Below are 21,288 nucleotides of genomic sequence, written 5' to 3' on the forward strand. Positions count from 1 at the left end.
GATTTTGTCTCCAACAATTTTACACCAAGCAATCGTAAATAAATTCAGATTTGACAACAATATATGTAGCTAAACTGACAGCACTGTCGGCCATACATTGTACAGTTGTTCGTTTCATCATTAAGGCATCGTCCGTCCTGGTGTGAACATCGGTGCTGAAATTTTTATTTATTTTCTTTTTGTAATTCCGTTTGATTCAGTTTCTGTCAATTAATTTCAATAGCTGCAGGCTTTACATTTGAACGTATATTGTGGTGAGTTATTTAGCATTACTTTAGCTCTAAGTTTTTTCGGCAGTTACGCATTGCGGTAATAAATAATATATTCTGCAAATACATATTTATGTGCATGTGTTCGTTTTTTTTTTTTTTTTTTCTCATATGTCACCCGTTTACTTTGCAAATGCTCGTGTGTGTCTGTGTTCGCCTGTATTTATTTTCGTATATGTATGTGTGTGTTTCTTTATGCCCCTCTTCGTCTTTTGTCTTAAGCGGTGTGCAGTGTTGATCAAATATGTGTAGTTAGTGAGAAATAGTTATCTGTCGTCTTGAGCTAAAGGTTCTACGAATTATTTTGGTGAAAGAGTGTCGGTTATTTAACGTGAAACAATATACTGATGCCATGAACGGTGTTTCTTTTTGTATTTTGTAAACTGTACTTACTGAAAATACAACTTCGGCCTGTTCAAGTACGATTGTTTGGCAATAGGCTCGTATTGCCGACTGTGTGCGCGCCGAAGCTAACACGAAGCCCATTTGAGACTGGGAAAAGAGGTGAATTCTCTTGCAGCGTTTCAACTTAACCGTAAAAATTACGGTTCATTAAAAAGCTTTACAAGAGTGCCCGGCACAAAGAGAGCGCTAGAAAAATGAAGATGTATGTGTGCATTTGCATGTGTGCGTTCATTGCTTTAAAGTTTAAACCAGGGGTAGGCACAAAGAGAGCCAGCGCAAACTGTCAGTGTAGGTGTGTATTTTACACTGCGAAAAATGAAAAGTGAATAAAATATGGCTCAATCGCTCAAACCAGCACAATCGATGATCTGCTGCAAGAAAATAAATGAGAAAACAACCCCCAAATTAATTTTTTCATGTGCATTTATCCAACAACGCGACATAGATGCGCTCGAGTCGAAATGCTGCAGCAGACTAATTCTGTTTTTACGCTCTCAAGGGCACTTCGTGTTGACTTCGGCATGCACACAGATGGTAAAACGATCATATGCCGAAGAAAAGTGCCCGCACGGGCTATGGGTGCCTACCTCTGCTTTAAACTGCGCAAAATGAAAATTGACAAAATTTTGCCCCAAATCAAGAAAACGAGTATAGCAGATAATCTGATACAAAGCAAAGATTGAAAAAACAAAGCAGACTAATTCTGTTTTTACTCTCTCAAGTGCACTTCGTGTTGACTTCGGCATGCACACAGATGGTAAAACGATCATATACCGAAGAAAAGTGCCCGCACGGGCTATGGGTGTTACCCCTGAACTAAATCCACCCTCATGCTCTTGATTTTTTGTATGAGGACTTCGGCAGCCGTTCGGTTACGGTTACACGCATACGGGGTGACGAACGTGTTCGTCCCTCGGGGGATATCGTATGCTTGCAATAAGCGCGAGTGAAAGGAATAGTATTCTGAGTGTCTATTGAGGGTGAGCGAGACGGTGATGTGAGTGAGCAAACGTGCACTGAAGTTAAGTGTATACTTCGGTAAGCTTCGGCTTCCGACGAGACCACCTTATGTTATTTCATCATGGCCGGGCTCTGCTTTACAAGATCATTTTGCAATATCTTTCTCCTGCATATGACTTGAGCGCTTGTTATCGTAATTGAGCAAAAATTTTTCACACCACATCAACCATTTGTATTGGCTCTTTTTGTTCCCAACACTGTTGGGATCGGCACCACTCGTTTTCTTGATTGAGGCACGTTTCATTTTGAGCCGTGTAAAGCTAATATGTGCGCACATGCGATAACTTTAACTCCGTTTGTGCCTGGCCCTGGATTACAGTGTAAAGAAACCAGAAGGCCAGGGTTATCTTCGGCGCACCCTTGCAATTTTTTTTCTTTATCTTTCCTTTCCTAACGATTTTATATAAAATGTCTATTGTTCGCGAAAAGACAGGCTTTAAGCTTAGGCTGTATATTAAACTGACAAATATTAATTTTTATAAAAATCGCGTCAAAAGTAACGAGTAAGGTATTGATAAAAGTCTATATATTTTGATATGGGAGCTATATGATATAGTCATTTGATCTTGATTAAATTGGTACAGTTATTAGTAGGTATACGAAATTAATAAATAATTTCTATCCCCTTGCAAAGAGGTTGTATTAATTTTAGTCAGAAGTGTGTAACGCATAGAAGGAATCATCTCCGACCATATAAAGTATAGGTATATATTCTTAATCAGCACGACGAGAGGAGTTCAAGTAGCCATGTCCGTCTGTCTGCATCAACGCGAACTCCTCCAAGACCCTACAGCTACAGGGTTGAAATGAATGTAGACTTGTATATACTGCACAGTTTGTTGTATATCTCACAATCAGACTCAGCCGGATCGGATCACTATATCATATATGTAGCTTCCATACAAACGGCACAGTCACGAACAGTGACTTTTTTCAAAAACTTCGTTATTTTCTGAGCGATTGTCGTGAAATATTGGTGAGTTTATTACACCTATAAGCGACTGTGCCAAATTTTAAGATCCGGTGACTATATCATTAGCTCCCAAACGAACGATATACATTTCTGGGAATTACTGTGCCAAATTCGATCAAGATCGGGTGACTAATATCACATAGTTCCCATAGGAACGATCGGTGGGAAACAGTGAGTTTGATCCATAACTTCGTTATTTGCTATGTTAAGTTAGTAGTTAGTAGTCCTTTCGCTAACATTAGACTTTTTAGATAAAACGTCTTTTCACTTTGACATCTAAAGGTAAGGAAACAGTAACAAATAACCTGCAAGGTTATACAAACGCCGTTAGTGGTCCGATCCGGCTGAATCCGAGGTACAAGATTTAGGTTCGAGATACAACCTGTGTCTACATGCAAAAATTCAGCTCTTTAGCTCTAACGGCCGAGGAGGAATCTGCGTTGATCCGGACGGATATGGCTATATGAACTCGTCTCGTCGAGATGATCAAGAATTTATACACCAAAACTGTTGTACATTTCTTATACCAGCCATGGACGTGCCATACCTCGTGTAATCCTGCTACGATCGGCTATTTGCAAAGACAGAAACCGAGCGAAAGCCGAAGTCATGCTGCAAGAATAAATATTTTCCTTTCATTTCTCAAGCCTCGTATGTATATACAGTTTGGCAAGAAAGTGTTTACACAAGTAAAAATTTCTTAATTTTTCTACTTCAAGATGAAATAAAACAATAAATAGTAAGTTTTTTCAAATTTTTTTGATAAGGTTAGGTAAAGTAAACAATTATCTTCTAAATTAACAAAAAAAAAAACATAATAATGTTTACAATAAAAAAAAACAAGCAAAAACTAGAGAAGGCACAAAAATCCACTGCCAAGAAAGTGTTTACACATCTCTGTTTTCGGTTTCTATTTTGTAGTTAATTCGTATTTTTACCGTTATAATTGAGTTTCTAAAGCGTAGAATCATGAGAGAGACAAATTTCTGCGTAATTTTGTCGTCAGATGGTAAGAAGAAGCATAAGTGCGTCAGTTTTAGACACAATCAAAATGCCGGGCAAACGCATATCTTTTGATATGGCACAATTGATTTTTTATAATCACACTAACGGTAAAACCGTCTCTGAACTAGCTAAAATGTTTTGCATTACAAGAAAGACGGTGTACAATATTTTAAATCGCGCAAAAACAGAGGGAAGGCTAGATGCAAAGCCTACAACTGGGCGGCCCCGTATCATAACACCTAGGGCAGAGCGCATTATGGTTCGAAAGATCAGAGAGAACCCATTTATTTCGACCAGATCCCTTGCTAGTGAGTTGGAGGAAGAGTGTGGCATTATTGTTTCACGTGAAACCGTTCGTCAGGCCATCAAACAACAGGGGTTTTCATCACGTGTTGCCCGCAAAAAACCTTTGTTGTCAGCAGAGAATGTAGAAAAACGGCTAAGTTTCGCCAGGATCTTTGTAGCAGAACCCGAATCCCATTGGGATGATGTCATCTTTTGCGATGAAACAAAAATAATGCTTTACTACAATGATGGACCCAGCAGAGTATGGCGAAAACCCCTTAAAGCCCTAGAAAAGCAGAACATAATACCCACCGTAAAATTTGGCAAATTATCGGTGATGGTTTGGGGGTGCATCTCTAGCAAAGGAGTTGGCCAATTATGTTTTATTGAAAACACGATGGACGCCCATCAATACTTGGACATTTTACGTGAACATTTGGTAGGCAGTGCTAGCCAATTTGGTTTTTATCTCGAACTTTAAGTTCTACCAAGATAATGACCCTAAGCATAAGGCGAACAGTGTGCGGTGCTGGCTGCTTTACAACTGCAAAAAAGTTTTGGATACCCCTGCCCAGAGCCCAGACTTGAACCCAATTGAAAATCTGTGGTCATATCTCAAGAAACGTACCGCCAAGCGTCAGCCAAAGAACAGAAATGACCTTAAATCGGTAATCATAGAGGAGTGGTCCAAAATACCCATTGAATATGTTCAAAATTTGATTAAATCAATGAATAGACGTCTGAATGCAGTTGTAAAAGCCAATGGAGGCCACACAAAATATTAATTGTAGAAATATGTTAAGTAAATTGAAAGAATTTAATGTGTGTAAACACTTTCTTGGCAGTGGATTTTTGTGCCTTCTCTAGTTTTTGCTTGTTTTTTTTTATTGTAAACATTATTATTATGTTTTTTTTTTTTGTTAATTTAGAAGATAATTGTTTACTTTACCTAACCTTATCAAAAAAATTTGAAAAAACTTACTATTTATTGTTTTATTTCATCTTGAAGTAGAAAAATGAAGAAATTTTTACTTGTGTAAACACTTTCTTGCCAAACTGTATGTACGTTTACTGTGCATGTACGTAGAAGTAAAAAGAACATATTAATCGAGTCTGGATTCTACATTAGAGAACGCAGCGTGTCGTTAAGAAAACCTTGTTATGATTGTTCTGGCTCGTTCGCTTAAAGAAATCGATTTGATGATTCGTAAGAATATTGGATAATGACTTCTACAAACACTCGGTTTTAATCTGTGAATTCCGATCATCACATACCTGTACTGATAATGCCCAAGCATACTTCATACGCTCTCTAAACGATTTTTAATTAATAGACAAGTTTTATGGAAATTTAAAGGAATTTTTGACGGGTTGCAAAGTCTACGCGGATGACTTACGTCAGTCGCTATATGAGTTGACATTGTATATTGATCTGGAAGATGTCGGTATTTTGGACTACCTTATATACTATTTGTGGACTCCAGGCACAATTGAACGATAAAGGTTTTGCGAGACTAGTTTCTCTAACAAACGTAAATTCTACGTAATAAGTTATTTATCAAGATAATAAAGTTCATGTTGGTTTATTCTGCTGTTGAATTGCTGATCAGTTCTTTTATACAGAATCAAATCTTGGAAAAAAGATTTTTGGAATTATTGCGTTACGGAAGAGAGTCAGAGGTTATTACTCTGTTATAAAAGTTTGAAGCTGAGTGAAGTCTAATCAAACACACATTTCAATACTTCACGTCGGGCAAAACGGACGTCAACGTGTAAAAACAATCCGGATCTTCGAAGGAGATTGATATACATATTGGGAAGCTAAAACCGAATGAAAACTTGTGTGGTTTGACAAACTGGTAAAGTTTCGATGTTTAAGATCAATTACTCCGCCAAAATGATCCCTCTTTCTAAAACCAAAAACCCTGAAGACGAAAAAAACAACAAGAAAACCAATTACGTTGCAAAAGGGTGGATGATTTGGAATCTTATAATCTGTACACCCAGCTGAAAATTAATAATGTTATATCGATTTTGTAAAAAATACGGTCAAGGAAGTTAAATGAGGAAATGGAATATTGGAAGAATATCAAATTTGGAATACACAGAGAAAATATGAAATGCCGTTTCGCACATAACCGTACTGTATATGCATATATATGTATGTATTCGTTATCCACAATCGTTTCCATTATCCCCGACGGAACTACCTTTCAGTATTGCTTCACCGGGGGGAAACTCCACCTATGTCGGGGTTCGAACTCGAGCACAACAGAATTGTAGTTTTAGTAGGTCTCCATTGAGCCACCGACTAGGTTATATATATGTATGTATGTATGTATGTATATGTATATATTCCCTAAAGGATGCCCGTTCTCTTTTTGAACCTAGTGAAAAAAATTCACCTTGAACCATACATATGTACATACTTATGTACATGTGTGTACATATTAAAATATAATACAATTGTGAACTATACATATACATATGTATGTACATAGTTTGTATGTGTAAGATTTTTCTTTCGGAAACTTTGGGTCACATGAAAATTGTAAAATCGATTCATGCATGAAAATTTGCACAACTATTCATCTGGGACCAAAAAGAAAAGAATAAATAAAGAAGGCGAAAGAGCAACACAGAGAACAATGCGAACCGTACCTACATTTTGTATACGTGGCGATCTTCGAGTTAAAGCGTAACATGGTGAGACCCTCGTAGTTTGTTGAACTACACGCATACACACATACATACATATATACATGGAAATAAAATATATACATACATATGTATGTATGTATACCAAACAGAGTTTGTGTCTTTACAGCAAAAAGAATACACTGAATGACATACAAACATGCATATGTACATATGTATGTATGTATGTAGTAACTATGTATGTATGTATGTATGTGATCTGGGTCGCTGAAGATTTCATTTATGTATTTATGATAAAATTACATAGATAATTAATAAATTGTAACGAATTTAATAATTATTTTTCCTGAGTAAAGGATATTTTCTCGATTGTTTACTGAATATCTAAAAACTTTTTCCAACAAATTAATGTGAATTTCCGACTATCTGGCAACGCCATGGTTGCGTTTAAACAAAACAAACAAAAATTGCAAGCAGCAGCGGGAAACGTGAATTGTTTAATGCAAAATTAGGTTGAATGTTTGTCCAGTTTATAAGATGTTTTAAATGTACATATAGAACGGCGAGTCGAGAAGCTAATGAAGAGCGGGAACTTCTGTTATAGGGCCGTTAGCTGCTGCTATTGTCCGCTCTACAATTGTTTGCATTGTTTTAAACATTTATGTTGTGGTATGTGGTGAGCACTTTTTATTTGGTCAAATATGTACATATGTACCTATGTATTTACATGCATGTGTACATATTAAACTATAATACAATGAGCTTTAATAAAAGCTTTTAGTTCGTGCTTGTGACAGAATACTCTAAGAGAGCCTGTCCCAGGTTTACTGATGAACCGGAATTTTGTATCCTATAGCAGGCGGCGATGTCAATGACTGGATTTCAATATTTCTGTTTAATCGCAATAGAGCTGAACTGGATGTAGTAATATCGTCTAGTCACATTTATTTTCAGTAAATTGAAATGAATCTTTAAGAAAACCGACAATCGCTGGAAAAAAATATGTCGTCGTCTAACTCCACTACCAATACTACCAGTAACGAAGATGATAAGGAAGACGTGGAGATTGTTAGTGTTGATGTAATGGATGTTAGTCAAAAGATACAAGAAATCCGCTCTGATGTGCCCTTCATTAAGGATGTGATGAAAGCACACAGGCTGGCCCTAAACGAATGCCAGTATAAAAAGTTGGAAAAACTGGTGGAAATACTAGGAAACAAGTAAGTAACGAACTATTTGCATTGCTGAATGGTAATAATCAAATGTCTACGTTTTTTTTTTTTTTCAGCGGAAGTGTATCTATGACAGTCGTTAACAAAATTGAAGTTGTCATTGGAAAACTAAAATCGAGATTCAGTTCGGTAGGCAGATTTATCTTTATAATAAAATTGAGTAATTTTTATCCAATCTTTTATTGATTTATAGCTATTGGCTCCTATAGAGACCATTGATATTAGTAATGACAGTGCTGCAAAATCCAAAGCACCAGCCACTACAAAGAATGGGAATTCACCGGATTCATCTACATCTGCAAAAGGTTCTTCTGTTGCGTCGTCCTCATCACAGCCACTTCCGAATGTACAACAACAGCCAGCAACAACAACAATAGATGGTGTAGAATCCATGCAACCATCGTCATCCTCTGAAAAGTCAGCAACAACAGCAAAAGATGCTTCTCAGCCCAAAACAAGTTTTTCTGCGCAAGCACCTGAAGCCCCAAAAGATATAATACGAACACAAAATCCGCATCCTTTTGTATTACCATTAAAAAGCAAACCACTTGAAGCTACTGTGGAAGATCTTGTATTACCATTAAAAAAGCAAACCACTTGAAGCTACTGTGGAAGATCTATTGACTTCTGAACTACCAACAAAACCAACGAAACAACCAAACGAAAAGCTGTCGCATCAATCGACTAGTACCACGGATGCTGTTAACAATAAAAGTGGCGCCAGTAATGATCGTCGAACGAGATCTAGGTCACCTAGCAATTCCATGCGAAGATTCAATCAAACAGATTCAAAAAACAGTCCACATGGAGCTAGTGTGAATGATAAACAAAGAAATAAAACTTCCGTTGAGGGGGCGAAACCAAGTCAAGCGTCCACCAGAACTCCAAATGGGGTGGCCGCCACGAGTGCCACAAGTTGTGGTTTTGTGCGCCGAACTATAGTTCCAAGCGATTACCTTCGAAAAACCAATTCAAGTACTCCCCATGATTCAGTACAAGACAATCAATTTTCAGCTATAGTGAAAGATACATTGCTGACATCGTCAAAAACCAGTGTGGAAGCATCGTCATCGCGTCAACGCTTAAGCATTCCAAATGAGTTGACCTCTAATAATAGCACTGGCTTTGATTTTGTGCGTCGAGCTAAACCTGCAGGCGATTTCACTCGTAGGTCAAATCCCTGTAATCCTGTGCCACCACAAACTAACACGATTGTACCAGATTATGTACGCCGTTCCTATGCAGGACCCGGAAAAGAAGCGAACCCTGGAAATTCTCTCGAAGAGGCACGGAAAAAAGTTGGCTGCTCTTCGAGGAGAAGTACCGTTAGCATCAAACAGTAATGATCCACGCGGAAGAAAGCCAAATTATACATCCAGCTTAGCTGCAGCAACGCAACTACCACAGACCGATATTTCAATAGCTGTGTGGCCCAGAATAGCGGATATACCGAAGGTAGCTGCTGGTGACATTTCCAGCGTGCCCATTCTATCCGTACCATCTCTACCCGTGCCTACTCTACCCGTTCCCGCTCCCGTTCCACCACTGCCCAATAGATCCGTATCCGGACCCATCACAACTGATCGTGCACCATCATTTCATCTAAATTTAAATCAGCGTCAGATATCCAGGGTAGCAGACTCACAGCGAAGTCCACCGTTAGGAGTCCCAGCGATTGTGCAGGGAAATGCGAACTGTGCGACAACTAGGGTGTCCTCAGCGGCTGATGCGCCACATTTAAATGGTAGTAGTGCAAATGCTCCGTCAGAAATAAGGCGTGATCCACGATGGCCTAACAAATATTTCACTGAACCCCGCAATCAGAATAACAATTACAAAAATGAATACAAAAAAATCACGTGGAGTAGCAACGGCCATGGGAATGGACATCTTTTGATTTATAATCAACCACATAGTAAAGTTGGTGCTAACCGAAATGATCAAGTACATACCACTTATCGTGAACACCGCGAAGCTAAAGCTCGAGCTGAGGCAGCGGAGCAACAGCGTCAATTTATGGTGGATCTGAAACAACAGCAGGAGGCTGAAAAGAAACGACAAAGCATGTCAGTTCAAAAGCAGCGTGGACTGGAAGAGATGAAGGAAAAGTCACCTGAAGCGCCAACATCTGCCCCTGTCATAAATTATCATTTAGACATCTCCTATCGAAATTGCGACCAAGTCGGGGCTCCAACCAAAATTACTGATTTTCGTATTCCTAAAAAACCCACAACAGTTCCAGAGCATTCCAAGGACATGCTGAAATCTTCTCAGGGAATTAAGGATAAAACTCGCCTATTGAAGGGCAATGATGTCGCTGGTACCTCAGATAAAAAATCCCAGGCCAAGAATTGGGGGAGCCCAGATACGCATATAAGTAATCTGGAATCTGAGCCTCCGTTAACCTGTAGCTTAACAGAAGAAGTTACTCATAAAGATGTGAATCAAGACAAGAGAAAGCATAAATCTGATAAAAGTGAGAAGACGAAGTCGTCCGATAAGACCAAGAAACATCGAAAGCATCGCTCTACGTCGGAGTCAGGAAAACATGGAAAGCATAGAAAAAAGTCGGGCAAAAAATTGGACTCCCAGGAAAAAGACACGGGGAAGGAGAGTTGTGAGAGCGAAGATAAAGATATAAACAAGAAATTAACAACAAAATTAAAGATAGTTGGTTTAACCGGACCAAGTCCTCAAACCAAAGTGGTTATAAACCCTGATTCCTCTCAAGAAAGTGAAATGAAAGATGGAGAAGAAGAAACTATAGTCAATGGTAACGAAGTGAAAGACCATAAAGCAATTATTTCACGCATAAAAAGGCGAAATACGATAGCTCAAATAGCTATCGACGATGATAAACTATTGACCCAGACAAATGAGAAAGATACTAGTACTCCTGATATCACAACCGGCGAACCACTCACTCAAGTGTTAGAAGTTAAGGACCAACCAATTAAAACACCACAACGAATTAGGAAACGGCGCAATACGATAGCTCCTATTGCAATTGATCGTTTGGGTGATGATCCCCAAAATGAAGTAACTGATAATTGTAGTGTATCAACTCAAAATATCATAACAGGCACACGACGTACTCAAGAGTCGGAAGTTAACGACCAACCATCACCAGCTAAGCCAGCACGCATACTGAAACGGCGCAATACGATGGCTTCCGTTGCTAGTGAACCTTTAGTAGATAAAAGTGAACTATTTAACAAGTACAGTCCGCTTTATGAGGATATGCAAAAGTGTGAAAGTGTCGCAAGTGTTAAGGGCATACAACTTTCTCGAAGTGTAGCCAATTTGTTTGAAAAAACCAGTGATAATTGTAGTGTATCGACGCAGAATATCATAGCCGGCAAACGACGTAAACGTGGTGATGATGTGTCCTTTAATGAGACTTTATTAAGCAGGAATTGTTTTAAAATGGGTCCAATAGCGAAACCGGGTCCGAAAAGTAAAGTGAACAGTAATGAAAATCTTTCCACTGAAGTAACTTTAGCTGAAGATGCTGCTGCTAACGATATTATAAAGAGTCCAGGTAAACGTAAGCGTGGCAGAACTATTACTAAAAGGCCAACTAAAAAACCGTCCCTGGACAATGAAAAGGATTTACCCAATAATACTTCCAATGTGGCGGATGACCAAAAAGATAAACCGGCGACTGATGATGCACCGACAACATCTCAGTCTGCTAAGGTACAACCTCGTAAGCCTCGTCGTCCAAAACGAAATGAACTTGAACAGCTTAATGAAGATATTGCACAAATGTATTGCGCTGAGGAAGTGATGCGGGCCTCAGGACGGCGAACGTGCACACAGCAACCTCTACATCTATTGAATAACAGTGATCCGGACCGGATAAGAAATGTGGCGCGACGTGGGGTACCATATTCAAGGGGTCCACGCTCTGCACTTGATGGTTGCAATCGGGCAAGTTTTTCAATTAAACAATGTCGTATTCGATTGAGGCGTAACTTTGTACAAGAAAAACTCGATAAAATTGCGAACGAAAAGTCTGAGGCTAATGTAGATGAGGAAATTAAGGAATCGTCTAAAAATAAGAGGATATTAAATACAAATCCCGAATGGCATGCCCTTTCATCAGTGATAAACCAATGTGTAGTATGTAATAAACCAATCAAGAAGTATGATTCCGTGCACCATTATATACAGTATCATGGTGAAAATTTTGGTGCACGATTTGCGCCCGGTATGCTTAATGAGTTGCGCATGAATCGTGGGAATCGTCCCGTTTACTGTCTAAAACAAATATCCAGCTCATCCAAGATACGATATCATTATACTTGTCCATTTTGCAAACGTACTGCAGATCTTACGACATCGGATTGGTATGATCATTTAGCCCAGCATACAGGCGAGTTGCGTTATCAGTGTTCGAAATGCCAGAAACAATTTCATCGTCGATATCCCGGTCAGCAGCATTTGAAATCATGTTTTTTGGATGCAAATTTAGTCCACAATGAGAGTTATACAAATCGAGCTCCGATTATTGTATACGTGTGCCTATTGTGTGAATTTGTCCAAAAAAGTCGACAAAATTTGGTAAAACATTTGAAAAATCAGCATGGCATAAACGAGGAAGAAACGGTTGATAAAGTGAGATCAATACTGGAAACGATTAAAATTTATCATTTGGAAGATGTGGTTAAGGCTCCGTCGAAGAATGTTGACTCGGCCAAAGAAAATCAAGGAATCAAGCCCTTGACCATTAAGTTGCCTGTGATTAAAAAAAAGAGTAAGAAGAAACGCAGAATAATGCCTAAAAAACGTTTCCGTCTGATGGCCAAAAAGGCGATAAGGCTTATTAAAGCTGAAACCTCAATAAATGAAAGTAATGAAAATGTGCAGTCAAATAAATCACTGACGGATAGCGAAGATATCAATAATGATACTGCCGTGCCCATGGATGTGCTACAAACTCATCAGGTAATTAATGAGCCACTCCTGGAGGATACAGAGGATATGCCCAATGATGCCTACATGGGTGCATTAAATGGTCGTGAGGATGGGGAGGAACTAATTTTGCCCGATCCGGAACCAATGATGGTCATTGACGAATGCAAACTTGAAGACAAAGAAGATAGTTTACAAGAACCACAACAAAAGACAGATGATGAAATTATATTTTCGGGTCCACATTGTGAAAAACAAGAGTCGTCAAGTCCTCCAAAAAAAATCAAAATTATAGACATTATTGAAATTAATGATAACGGTGAAAGTAATCTCTCTGAAAATAGCAGCGATTGCGATGATAATAATCAAAATAAAAAAAGAATAATGTTAGCTGTAGTAGCAAATCAAAGGAAAAGGAAGAATGGGTTGATTTGGAAAAACATAACAAGCATTCGAAATCGAAGTCCATTTTTGGTAGGTTCAATCGTTTTTGTACACGCCTCAAGAAGAACGGCGAAGGGAATGTGCGAGCAAAATCGGCTAAATGCATTGGCGACAGTTTTGCCAATAAGAGCAACGATTTACCATTAAACGACCACGGCGAGTTAATGCCCAAAATGACCGCTCTAGATCCACCAGCGATGGATACCGCTTTAGACAGGGAAACTATAACGACGGCGCCTCCACCTCTTCTCATGGCTCCGCCTACTCGAGTCGAAAATGTGGGCTTTCGTCGTGGCTCCTATTTTTGTTTCTTCCCGAAATGTACATTTCTCTATTCAAATGAGGTGGAAGGCCTAGAGAATCATTTCGCTTTAGAGCATCCTTCTGTACGTTGGTCTGGAAAATGTTTGGCATGTGGGCAATATCAAGATCAGGCTCCTGCAAGTAATTCGCCGCATTCAAAATGGACTATAGCGCAGGAACTAAGTCATATGGTAGAAAAGCACATGGAAAAACCATCAACATCGTTTGCCAAAGAAAATGAAAACGGGCAATCAGCGGCTCAACCAGTAGAGAGCCAGACCCAATTGTTGCAGCCTCAATTGATGGAGCCTCAATCGTTGAAGCCTCAATCTTTGGAGCCTCAATCGTCGGCGCATCAATCGCTGGAGCCTCAGGCATTGGAACCTCAGCAACCTGCTCCACAACCTCCTGCTGCGCCCAAGCTGCGTGTACGTCGCTTCAGTGGCGATCGTTTGGTTCCTTTAGTGGAAAGGGAAGCAAATATTTCAAAAGTCAATAACAATACCATGCTCAAGGATTTATTAAATTCAAGTCCACGCCCTCCCAATCAACAAACTATTGATTTTCACGCGACTGGCCTGGGTGAATTCTTAACAACAAAGAATCTCTCACAACCAGATCCTGTATTAGTGAATAATCATGCCAGTGGATTGGGTCTATCAATCAACGAAGTATTCAGTTTGGCTCAAAACATTCCTCCTCCGCAACCTACTGGAGATTTTATTGTTACTCAAAGCTGCTTGGGCGAAAATCTAGACGAACGGACACCGGCGCAAATAAATATTGTAATTAAACCTGCAGTCACATCAGTTTCTGCTCCCGTTTCTGTTCCTGGTCTCGGTCCAGCTAGGGTGCCCAGTGGAGTTGTAGCCGATCGCTTCCGTTGCATGGCCCCAAAATGCGGTTTTTGTGCCCATACTGTAATGTGCATACGTGAGCATATGAAATTCCATAGTTTTAGTTTCAGTAGCAATGATTACTTGAAATGCGCCTACTGTCTCCACATTGGTGTCAATGTGAACGACTATGTGCATCACGGAGTCACTGTGCATGGACTTGCTTCTGTTAGGGAATTGGAGTCTGAAGGAGCAGATTCAATAGCTACCACCAATGGCGCAGCTGCTGCTGTTCCTCCGACAATGGAGACGCCGACAGCCTCCTTATCTGTGACAGATCAAATTCGTGAATTATTTAATCAGCGAAATCGGCAATCGTTTTCGTCAACATCAACGTCATCACCGACATTATCTGCAGTTTCCTCAACGTCAACTGGGTCAATAAATGCAACTGTATCTGCAGCTTCCACAATGATTACCGAACTTCTCCATCCTACAGGATATGGTGGTAAGTCAACTTGAAATAAACAAGCAAGTCATAAGATGTCAATTAGTATGTGTCCTGCCGGACGGGTCTACGGATGTCATCTTATTGCTCTTGTTTATAGCCTTATGGACTATTAACTTACAGTTTCTTTTAGATTGTTAGAATTGTCATTAATTCCTTGAATCTTGCTTACAGCGGACAAACTTTATGCTTGTCCCTTCAAAGGATGCAGTGGGTCACTCAATGCTAAAAGCTTCGTCTCTCACATGCGTTATCATTTGGCCATCGCCCACAACCAGGATGCTGATGTAAAATGCAAATATTGCAATATTTGCATGATACCAGCAGAGCTGCTTAATCACTTGCAAAGATTTCATGGACGGCACACTGTATTTTGTGCCATATGCCTGGCAACCACATTGAATCGCCGAATAATGCATACCCATGTCAAGAGTAAGCATGAAGCCAGCTTTTTGCTAGCTAATCGACAATTGCATTTCCTTCCATTGTCCTGCGAAAACGTGGGGGACACCATCGAATTGGCTGCCATCGAGCATCCGTTTGGTAAGAGCCAACTGGAGAATTTCTACCATCGCTTAAATATTGAATGGCAGAACCGACGTCAGAACACCAAAATTACGTACCGTCACTCCGAAGTACGTTTATTACCCAAAATGTCTGTCTTCCCCAATTACTTTAAATGTGGGGATTGCAATAATTTCGAAAGTCGAGAAAGACGAGCATTGCAAATGCATCTCTATACACACAAAGCCAATGAAGTTTCCGAAGCCTATCAATCGGGAAAGGCATCAGTGCCTGACACTCCAACCACTAACCAACAGAAGCCGTCATCTAATTTCGATTCCAATCCCAATCCCACCCCCAATGTTCCTCCAGTCGACACCGTGACACAGCAGAAAAAACAGCTTAATTTGTTTGAAGAACCGCCCAAGCCTGGCGAACAACTGATTGTAATGCCCAAATTAGTATTTGTGCCACCCGAGAAGCTCTATCATTGTGGATCTTCTAAATGTTCGCAGTCAATGTCAACAGAACTGGCGCTACGCCATCACTTGGCCTCGGATCACAGCTATAAGGATGTATTGTCATGCATCCACTGTAAATACAGAATTTGCCACAGATCCACGACTGACACTCTGATCGAACATTTGGAGATGCACAAACAATACGTTTACCAGTGTGGAGGCTGTCCCCTTTATGGCAGCAAACGTGCCCCAATCGATCGTCATATTCGGGAACGACACCAGAATAGTGATGTGGATGTAATAATCTACAAGCGGGATAAAATTGGAACTGCAATGTCTGGCGCTAAATGGTTCAAAACACGTAAGGGATTATCTTGGGCATTGGCCAAGTTGTCTGTTTAATCCACCTAACTTCACCTTCTTTTCTGTAGCCAAGCCTTCCGTTCCGGACTTCATTTGCAATTTGTGTCAGCATGTCCAGCAGACAGAGGCTCAGATGATGGCCCATGTTTGGGCTGTACATAAGAAGCAGTATCAATATTTCTGCAAGTATTGCTCAGATGACTTTATCGATCCTGTATTATTGATCCGTCATCTTCTTATGAGGCATCCGGACAATCCAGTAGAGCCCGTACAGGTCTATCACCGCCTCTCAGTTAAAAATAACAGCACTCTAGGCTTTTATTGCTTGAAATGCAAAGAGGTGACCAACACCAGGCAAAAGATCAGTAGTCATTGCTATACCATACACCAATCTAAGCATCAATTCAAGTGCCCGCATTGTGATTTCGATAATAGCATTGAGCGGAATATTGCTAATCATATGTTTGAAAAGCATCCCTTTTCGTCCGGCCGGGCAATTATTCAATATGAACGTGTAGCCAATTATATACCAGATGAAATCTGCTGGACACATTTAGCAAGAGATTTTGAGTACGAGCCCTCGACCGCCGCCAAGCAACGATTGCAGCAACAGAAGCAACCACAACCCATTATTGTAGATGAAGTTGAGCTAATCTCATCGGATGAAGAGACGCCCATAGAGAACACTGATCATATGGTATGTGGTTTTTTTTTGGTTTCTTATGTAAACTTTCTATTGTTCTACTTTACTACTGCCAATCAAATGTTGGTTTTACTTACAGAAGTCTATAGAATTTGCCTGTTCGTACTGCAATGAAACGAGCAACGATGTCGTCCAATTGCGTTTAGATCATTGGGCCAATACTCATGCTGAGCAGCCCTTCTATTTTCACGTTCAACCGCAGCTCCTCTGTCCCGAATGCAAGAGCTTTCAAGGCAATGCCAAGACATTGCTTCAGGAGCATATAGTCCAAGTGCATGGAATAAGACAAATAGTTGCATGTGATGTGCGGCGACCCGAGGAGTGTGCATATTGCGAATATCGCTATACTAGCTGTAACGATTTGATCCAGCACATAAGCAATATGGGTCATCGTGCCAATGATTTGAAAAATGTTACTGATGATGAACTCGTGGCACTGAGACGCTTCGGAACGGATGGAACAACAACAACACCAAATGAATACTACCAATGTGTCATCTGCAAGGTTATAATGCCCACTTGCCTAGCAATGGGTCAACATGGCCGTATACAACATTCGGATACAGCAAATTTTTTGCTTCCGCCGCCTTACGGAGGAGGTGATATATCATTGCTTTTGTTGCATGTATGCCTCAACAGATGAGAAGCAAACACTACGCCATATGTTGGATCACTTTCCAAAGTACAAGCAATGCCAGTTTTGTCAAGGTCGAGCAGTGCCAAAGCCTGGACTCGATGGCTACATACAGCATCGTGCTGAACATTCATATGCCGATTTAAAAAAGTATTTGATGGAGATACATTATCAATTCCAAAATGGATTAATCATTACCAAAAGTAGTTTAGTCCACACAAAGTTTAACGATGAAAATTTAATGAAAACTTTGGATATGGAACTGATGCGTACTTCAGGGTCTCCATGTCAACCCTTAGCAAAACGCCGCAAGACTGCCTGTACCAATGACAGACTACAAGGAGGTTCTATAATCGAAATAAATGGACCGCCATTAAAGATTTTACCGGGACCGCAAACGACACCGAGAATCGGAAATAGAGCTTTTATGACCTCATTTACCGGAAGGGACACCACATCAGCTCCTTCCACATCATCAGCAGCAGCGGTTCCAATAAACTTACCACCACGCATTCCGAAGCGACGTTTCACGGTTGTGGGTAATAATCTGAATCTATCATTATTATCCAAGGACAAATGAATCCTAGTAGCCATACACTAATTTAACGAGAGAGTTACAAACTTAATCTTAACTGTTTGTTTCTATATTCTGCATCTATGTTTGTTATACAAGAAAAAACCTAAGATAGAACTGAAAACTTATTATTTTTTGTTTTATATATAGTCAGTAGTTCTAGGACTGATTAAATATTGAATAATGATAATGTGAAAAATAATTAAATTGTTAAAAACATGCGATAAACTAATAGTTGTAAAGTGTATTTTTGGCATCTTTACTATGTTTTATTTAGCAAGCACCATTGTACAGATATTGATAACTGGGCACTGATTTTCCTTGACGTTTATGTACACTAGCACACCTCAATTGATTGTGAAACTCACAAGGAGTAGAGAAAGTAATCAATTCACCATTACGTCGCACACAAATGGGTCGATAATACCGAGGGCAGCTATATTCACAAGTCTCTTCATTCTCCGAATCGGCATCGATATTATTACCATTTTTGGCAACAAATTCCCAGTCATCTTCCTCTTCACTGTCGAGATTGCCGTTTGGTGATGAGGAAGAAAAAGATTCATCATGAATCGCTCTATGGATATTATTATGGTCCTGATAATAATCAACATCATCATTATCATCATCAATATCAACGTCACTATGTTCTAAGGGTTCTTCCCAAGACCATTCCTTCTCAATTATAGTGTACTTAGTTTTGACCGCATTAATTTGACTTAAACTTAGGCTCAAAAATAAGGTCACAACTAGCATGAAACGCATTTTGCTTGGCTCAAAGCTGAACTTTAACTGTTTTGGAAAACAGAATTTTAAAATTATACACTCCTTTATAGACTCTAACGATAGCAGACAATAGGCTTAACAGTTGTGCAAATAATTTAAGCCCCTTTTTTTTTTGGGGGGGTTTATAAATATTGTTGTGATAGCAGCTATTGTCTAAATGTCTGACACACGTATGTATCTACGTCGTTTAAGTGTGTTAGCCATGGTGATACACGGTTTACATACATATATACATCCACATTTGTTTGTTTGTTTGTCAACCTGAATCAAGGGCAGGTTAAAATGAGGAGTTGCACTCTAATTGTAAATGATAGAAACAAAATGATATTCACTCAACCATTACAGTCATTCCAATGTGTATCGTGTGTTGTATTTTGTTTATTTTTTGAATACATAACTATTGTGGCATATATGAAGTAATTTTAATAGGTGTACATATACATACATAGTATTAGATCTCATCCATGTATCCTTGCTCGTAGGCATGTCGCACAATATTGAATATCTCTTGATTTGCTGCGTCTCCAGCAATATCAATTGATAACTGATAAAATTCTGGTCCATGCATATTAGTTTCAAATAGATAAGAAAGTTTATCACATTCCGCTTTCTCAGCGAGTAGCCAGGGCAAAAAATGCATACAGATCATTACACCATAAAAGGCATAACGCTTAAAGTGAGATTGAAAACGTTCAAAACTGTAGTTTGATAAATATTGATCCACCTGGTCCTTGGTTAGAGAATTTTCACCTTGATTGCGTTGAAGGACTAGCTCCAACATTTCATACACATTCTTATGGTAATACTTTAAGAGTTGTGGGAAAAACGTTGAACGTTGATCGAACGGAATATTCATGTACATGAAGAAACTTAGATCAAGGGCTATCGTACTAAAACGGAGCTCCTGGAAATCAAGCATTTTTATATTATCGACCTTGCCATCCGGTCCATAGTGGAATAGAACATTATTCCGGTTATAGTCGCCGTGAAGAATGGTACTGAAATAGCTATCCGGTTGAGACTCATCACAGGATTGGGTTCGTATGCGTTCAAGCAATTCAGCCGGTTTGTCTAAATACTTTTCTTTAAGCCGTTTCAAGGCAGCGTCCAATCCCGAATCTTGCTCTATGGATTTTTGACGTTCATAATACTCAAAGAATCGAGCAAAGGCCACACCATGCAACACATCATAGACACCGGGAGGCTGCCCTTCCGCCGTTGTAAACTGCAGAGGTACCACACCCGATTTTAACCGTTCATGCACCTGCGGTTGCAATATGCGTGTGGCATAGCCAAGAGCATGATATTTTCCAACAAGGGCGCACATTGCTTCTAGCTGATCTCGGCGCAGTGCAAGACTCGGTTCGAGTGTATAGCCATCATTTTTCAGATGTTTTAAGGCCAGCACAGATTCACGATCGGTGCTCAGATCTAAAACGATAGCAATGTAAATTGAGGATTACCAATAATTTAGGGCAAACCAATTACGGATACCCACTGTCGAGTACACCAAATTTGGCCAAAAAGGAACGTGGCACAAATTCGGACACGATATCCGTATTCAAATGACTGCTCCGCAGCAGATGCTCATATGCCGGCAATACTTCAGCGTATGCGTATATTTCATTAGCAAATTGGGTGTATGATTTACTAGTCTCACGGAACTCCGGTGAACCCTTCATAAATTTAACCACAAGGGTTTTATTTTCAATTCGCTCATCAAGCTGCAGCTTCAATTCCACTGTGTACAGAGTCGACATGAATCCGATGCCATTGGTGAAATCGACGGTATGAGAAACTACGGTATAGTCTTTGCCAAAGTATTTTAAAATGTCATAAATGACATATTTTTCAATGTAGGCCACTTGTTGCTCCACCGTCGACATTATGCATTACCTAGAGAGAGAAAGAGGATGAGGGAGAGAGAGAGAGAGAGAGAGGGTATAAGAAAGAAAGTTAGCCGGCGGGTGTGTTAATGCGTTTAAGCTGCAACCTCTTACCTTATTCAATTGGCTTTTTTTGTAACTGAAACGCATCGAGTTGATCAACGCTCTTTTATAATCAAATCCCGTAATCAATTCAAATCAAATCTAAAGTACACGTCAGGCTACTATGCAAAGTCATGCACAAATTAACAAACAAACAAAAAAATACAATCAATTCTGCAAGTAAGAAGGGCACCCGACTGGCAAATACCCTACCTGGGCCGAAAGGCCAACAAACGATGCCGAGGGTCCCAACTCTTTTGCTCTTAAACGTATTGATCGATGCTTCCTTTTGGGCTGTTGCATACATCTTGGCGTTTTACACATACTCCTTTAAAGGGTATGAAAACAAAATCAGATAACCGGTAAACATTGATAAGAAATTATTGTTATCGGAGCTTTCTAAGTAGATAACTATCTACA

General features: G+C 39.7%; 3 protein-coding genes across 4 annotated transcripts; 1 reads left to right on the forward strand and 2 right to left on the reverse strand.

The window, feature by feature from the left end:
* Positions 1-103: 103 nt before the first annotated feature.
* On the forward strand, positions 104-18,326 carry sov (small ovary). The gene is given in 10 exon segments (XM_068298726.1): positions 104-254; positions 7,570-7,835; positions 7,904-7,976; positions 8,041-8,421; positions 8,961-13,147; positions 13,150-14,855; positions 15,030-16,181; positions 16,252-16,880; positions 16,966-17,441; positions 17,443-18,326. Coding segments are annotated over 9 exon segments (9,480 nt in total). The 5' UTR covers positions 104-254; positions 7,570-7,617; the 3' UTR covers positions 18,101-18,326.
* Positions 18,327-18,367: 41 nt separating this feature from the next.
* On the reverse strand, positions 18,368-18,859 carry LOC137583638 (uncharacterized). The gene has a single exon (XM_068298727.1). The coding sequence runs from the start codon at positions 18,857-18,859 to the stop codon at positions 18,368-18,370; it is 492 nt and encodes a 163-aa protein (XP_068154828.1).
* A 381-nt stretch (positions 18,860-19,240) lies between these two features.
* Positions 19,241-21,174, reverse strand: LOC137583429 (uncharacterized). Of its 2 annotated transcripts, XM_068298461.1 has the most exons (4): positions 21,082-21,174; positions 20,881-20,987; positions 20,379-20,776; positions 19,241-20,311 (listed from the first exon to the last, which is right to left on the reverse strand). In XM_068298461.1, the coding sequence occupies exons 3-4, from the start codon at positions 20,764-20,766 to the stop codon at positions 19,332-19,334; spliced, it is 1,368 nt and encodes a 455-aa protein (XP_068154562.1). In that variant the 5' UTR covers positions 20,767-20,776; positions 20,881-20,987; positions 21,082-21,174; the 3' UTR covers positions 19,241-19,331. The 2 variants fall into 2 exon arrangements, with proteins under 2 accessions (XP_068154562.1, XP_068154561.1); XM_068298460.1 differs by lacking the exon at positions 21,082-21,174 and having other exon boundaries at positions 20,881-21,053.
* Between the last annotated feature and the right edge of the window lie 114 nt (positions 21,175-21,288).

Source organism: Drosophila tropicalis, unplaced genomic scaffold, assembly GCF_018151085.1.
Source record: "Drosophila tropicalis isolate 14030-0801.00 unplaced genomic scaffold, ASM1815108v1 contig_867, whole genome shotgun sequence".
In the NCBI taxonomy this organism is placed as follows: Eukaryota; Metazoa; Arthropoda; class Insecta; order Diptera; family Drosophilidae; genus Drosophila; species Drosophila tropicalis.

Coding starts and splice junctions, on each gene's coding strand:
- LOC137583429 (XM_068298461.1), bottom strand. CDS start 20,766: ATGTCGACGGTGGAGCAACAAGTGGCCTACATTGAAAAATATGTCATT. Junction 20,312..20,378: donor CAAATTTGGTGTACTCGACA/GTGGGTATCCGT, acceptor CTATCGTTTTAG/ATCTGAGCACCGATCGTGAA.
- LOC137583638 (XM_068298727.1), bottom strand. CDS start 18,859: ATGCGTTTCATGCTAGTTGTGACCTTATTTTTGAGCCTAAGTTTAAGT.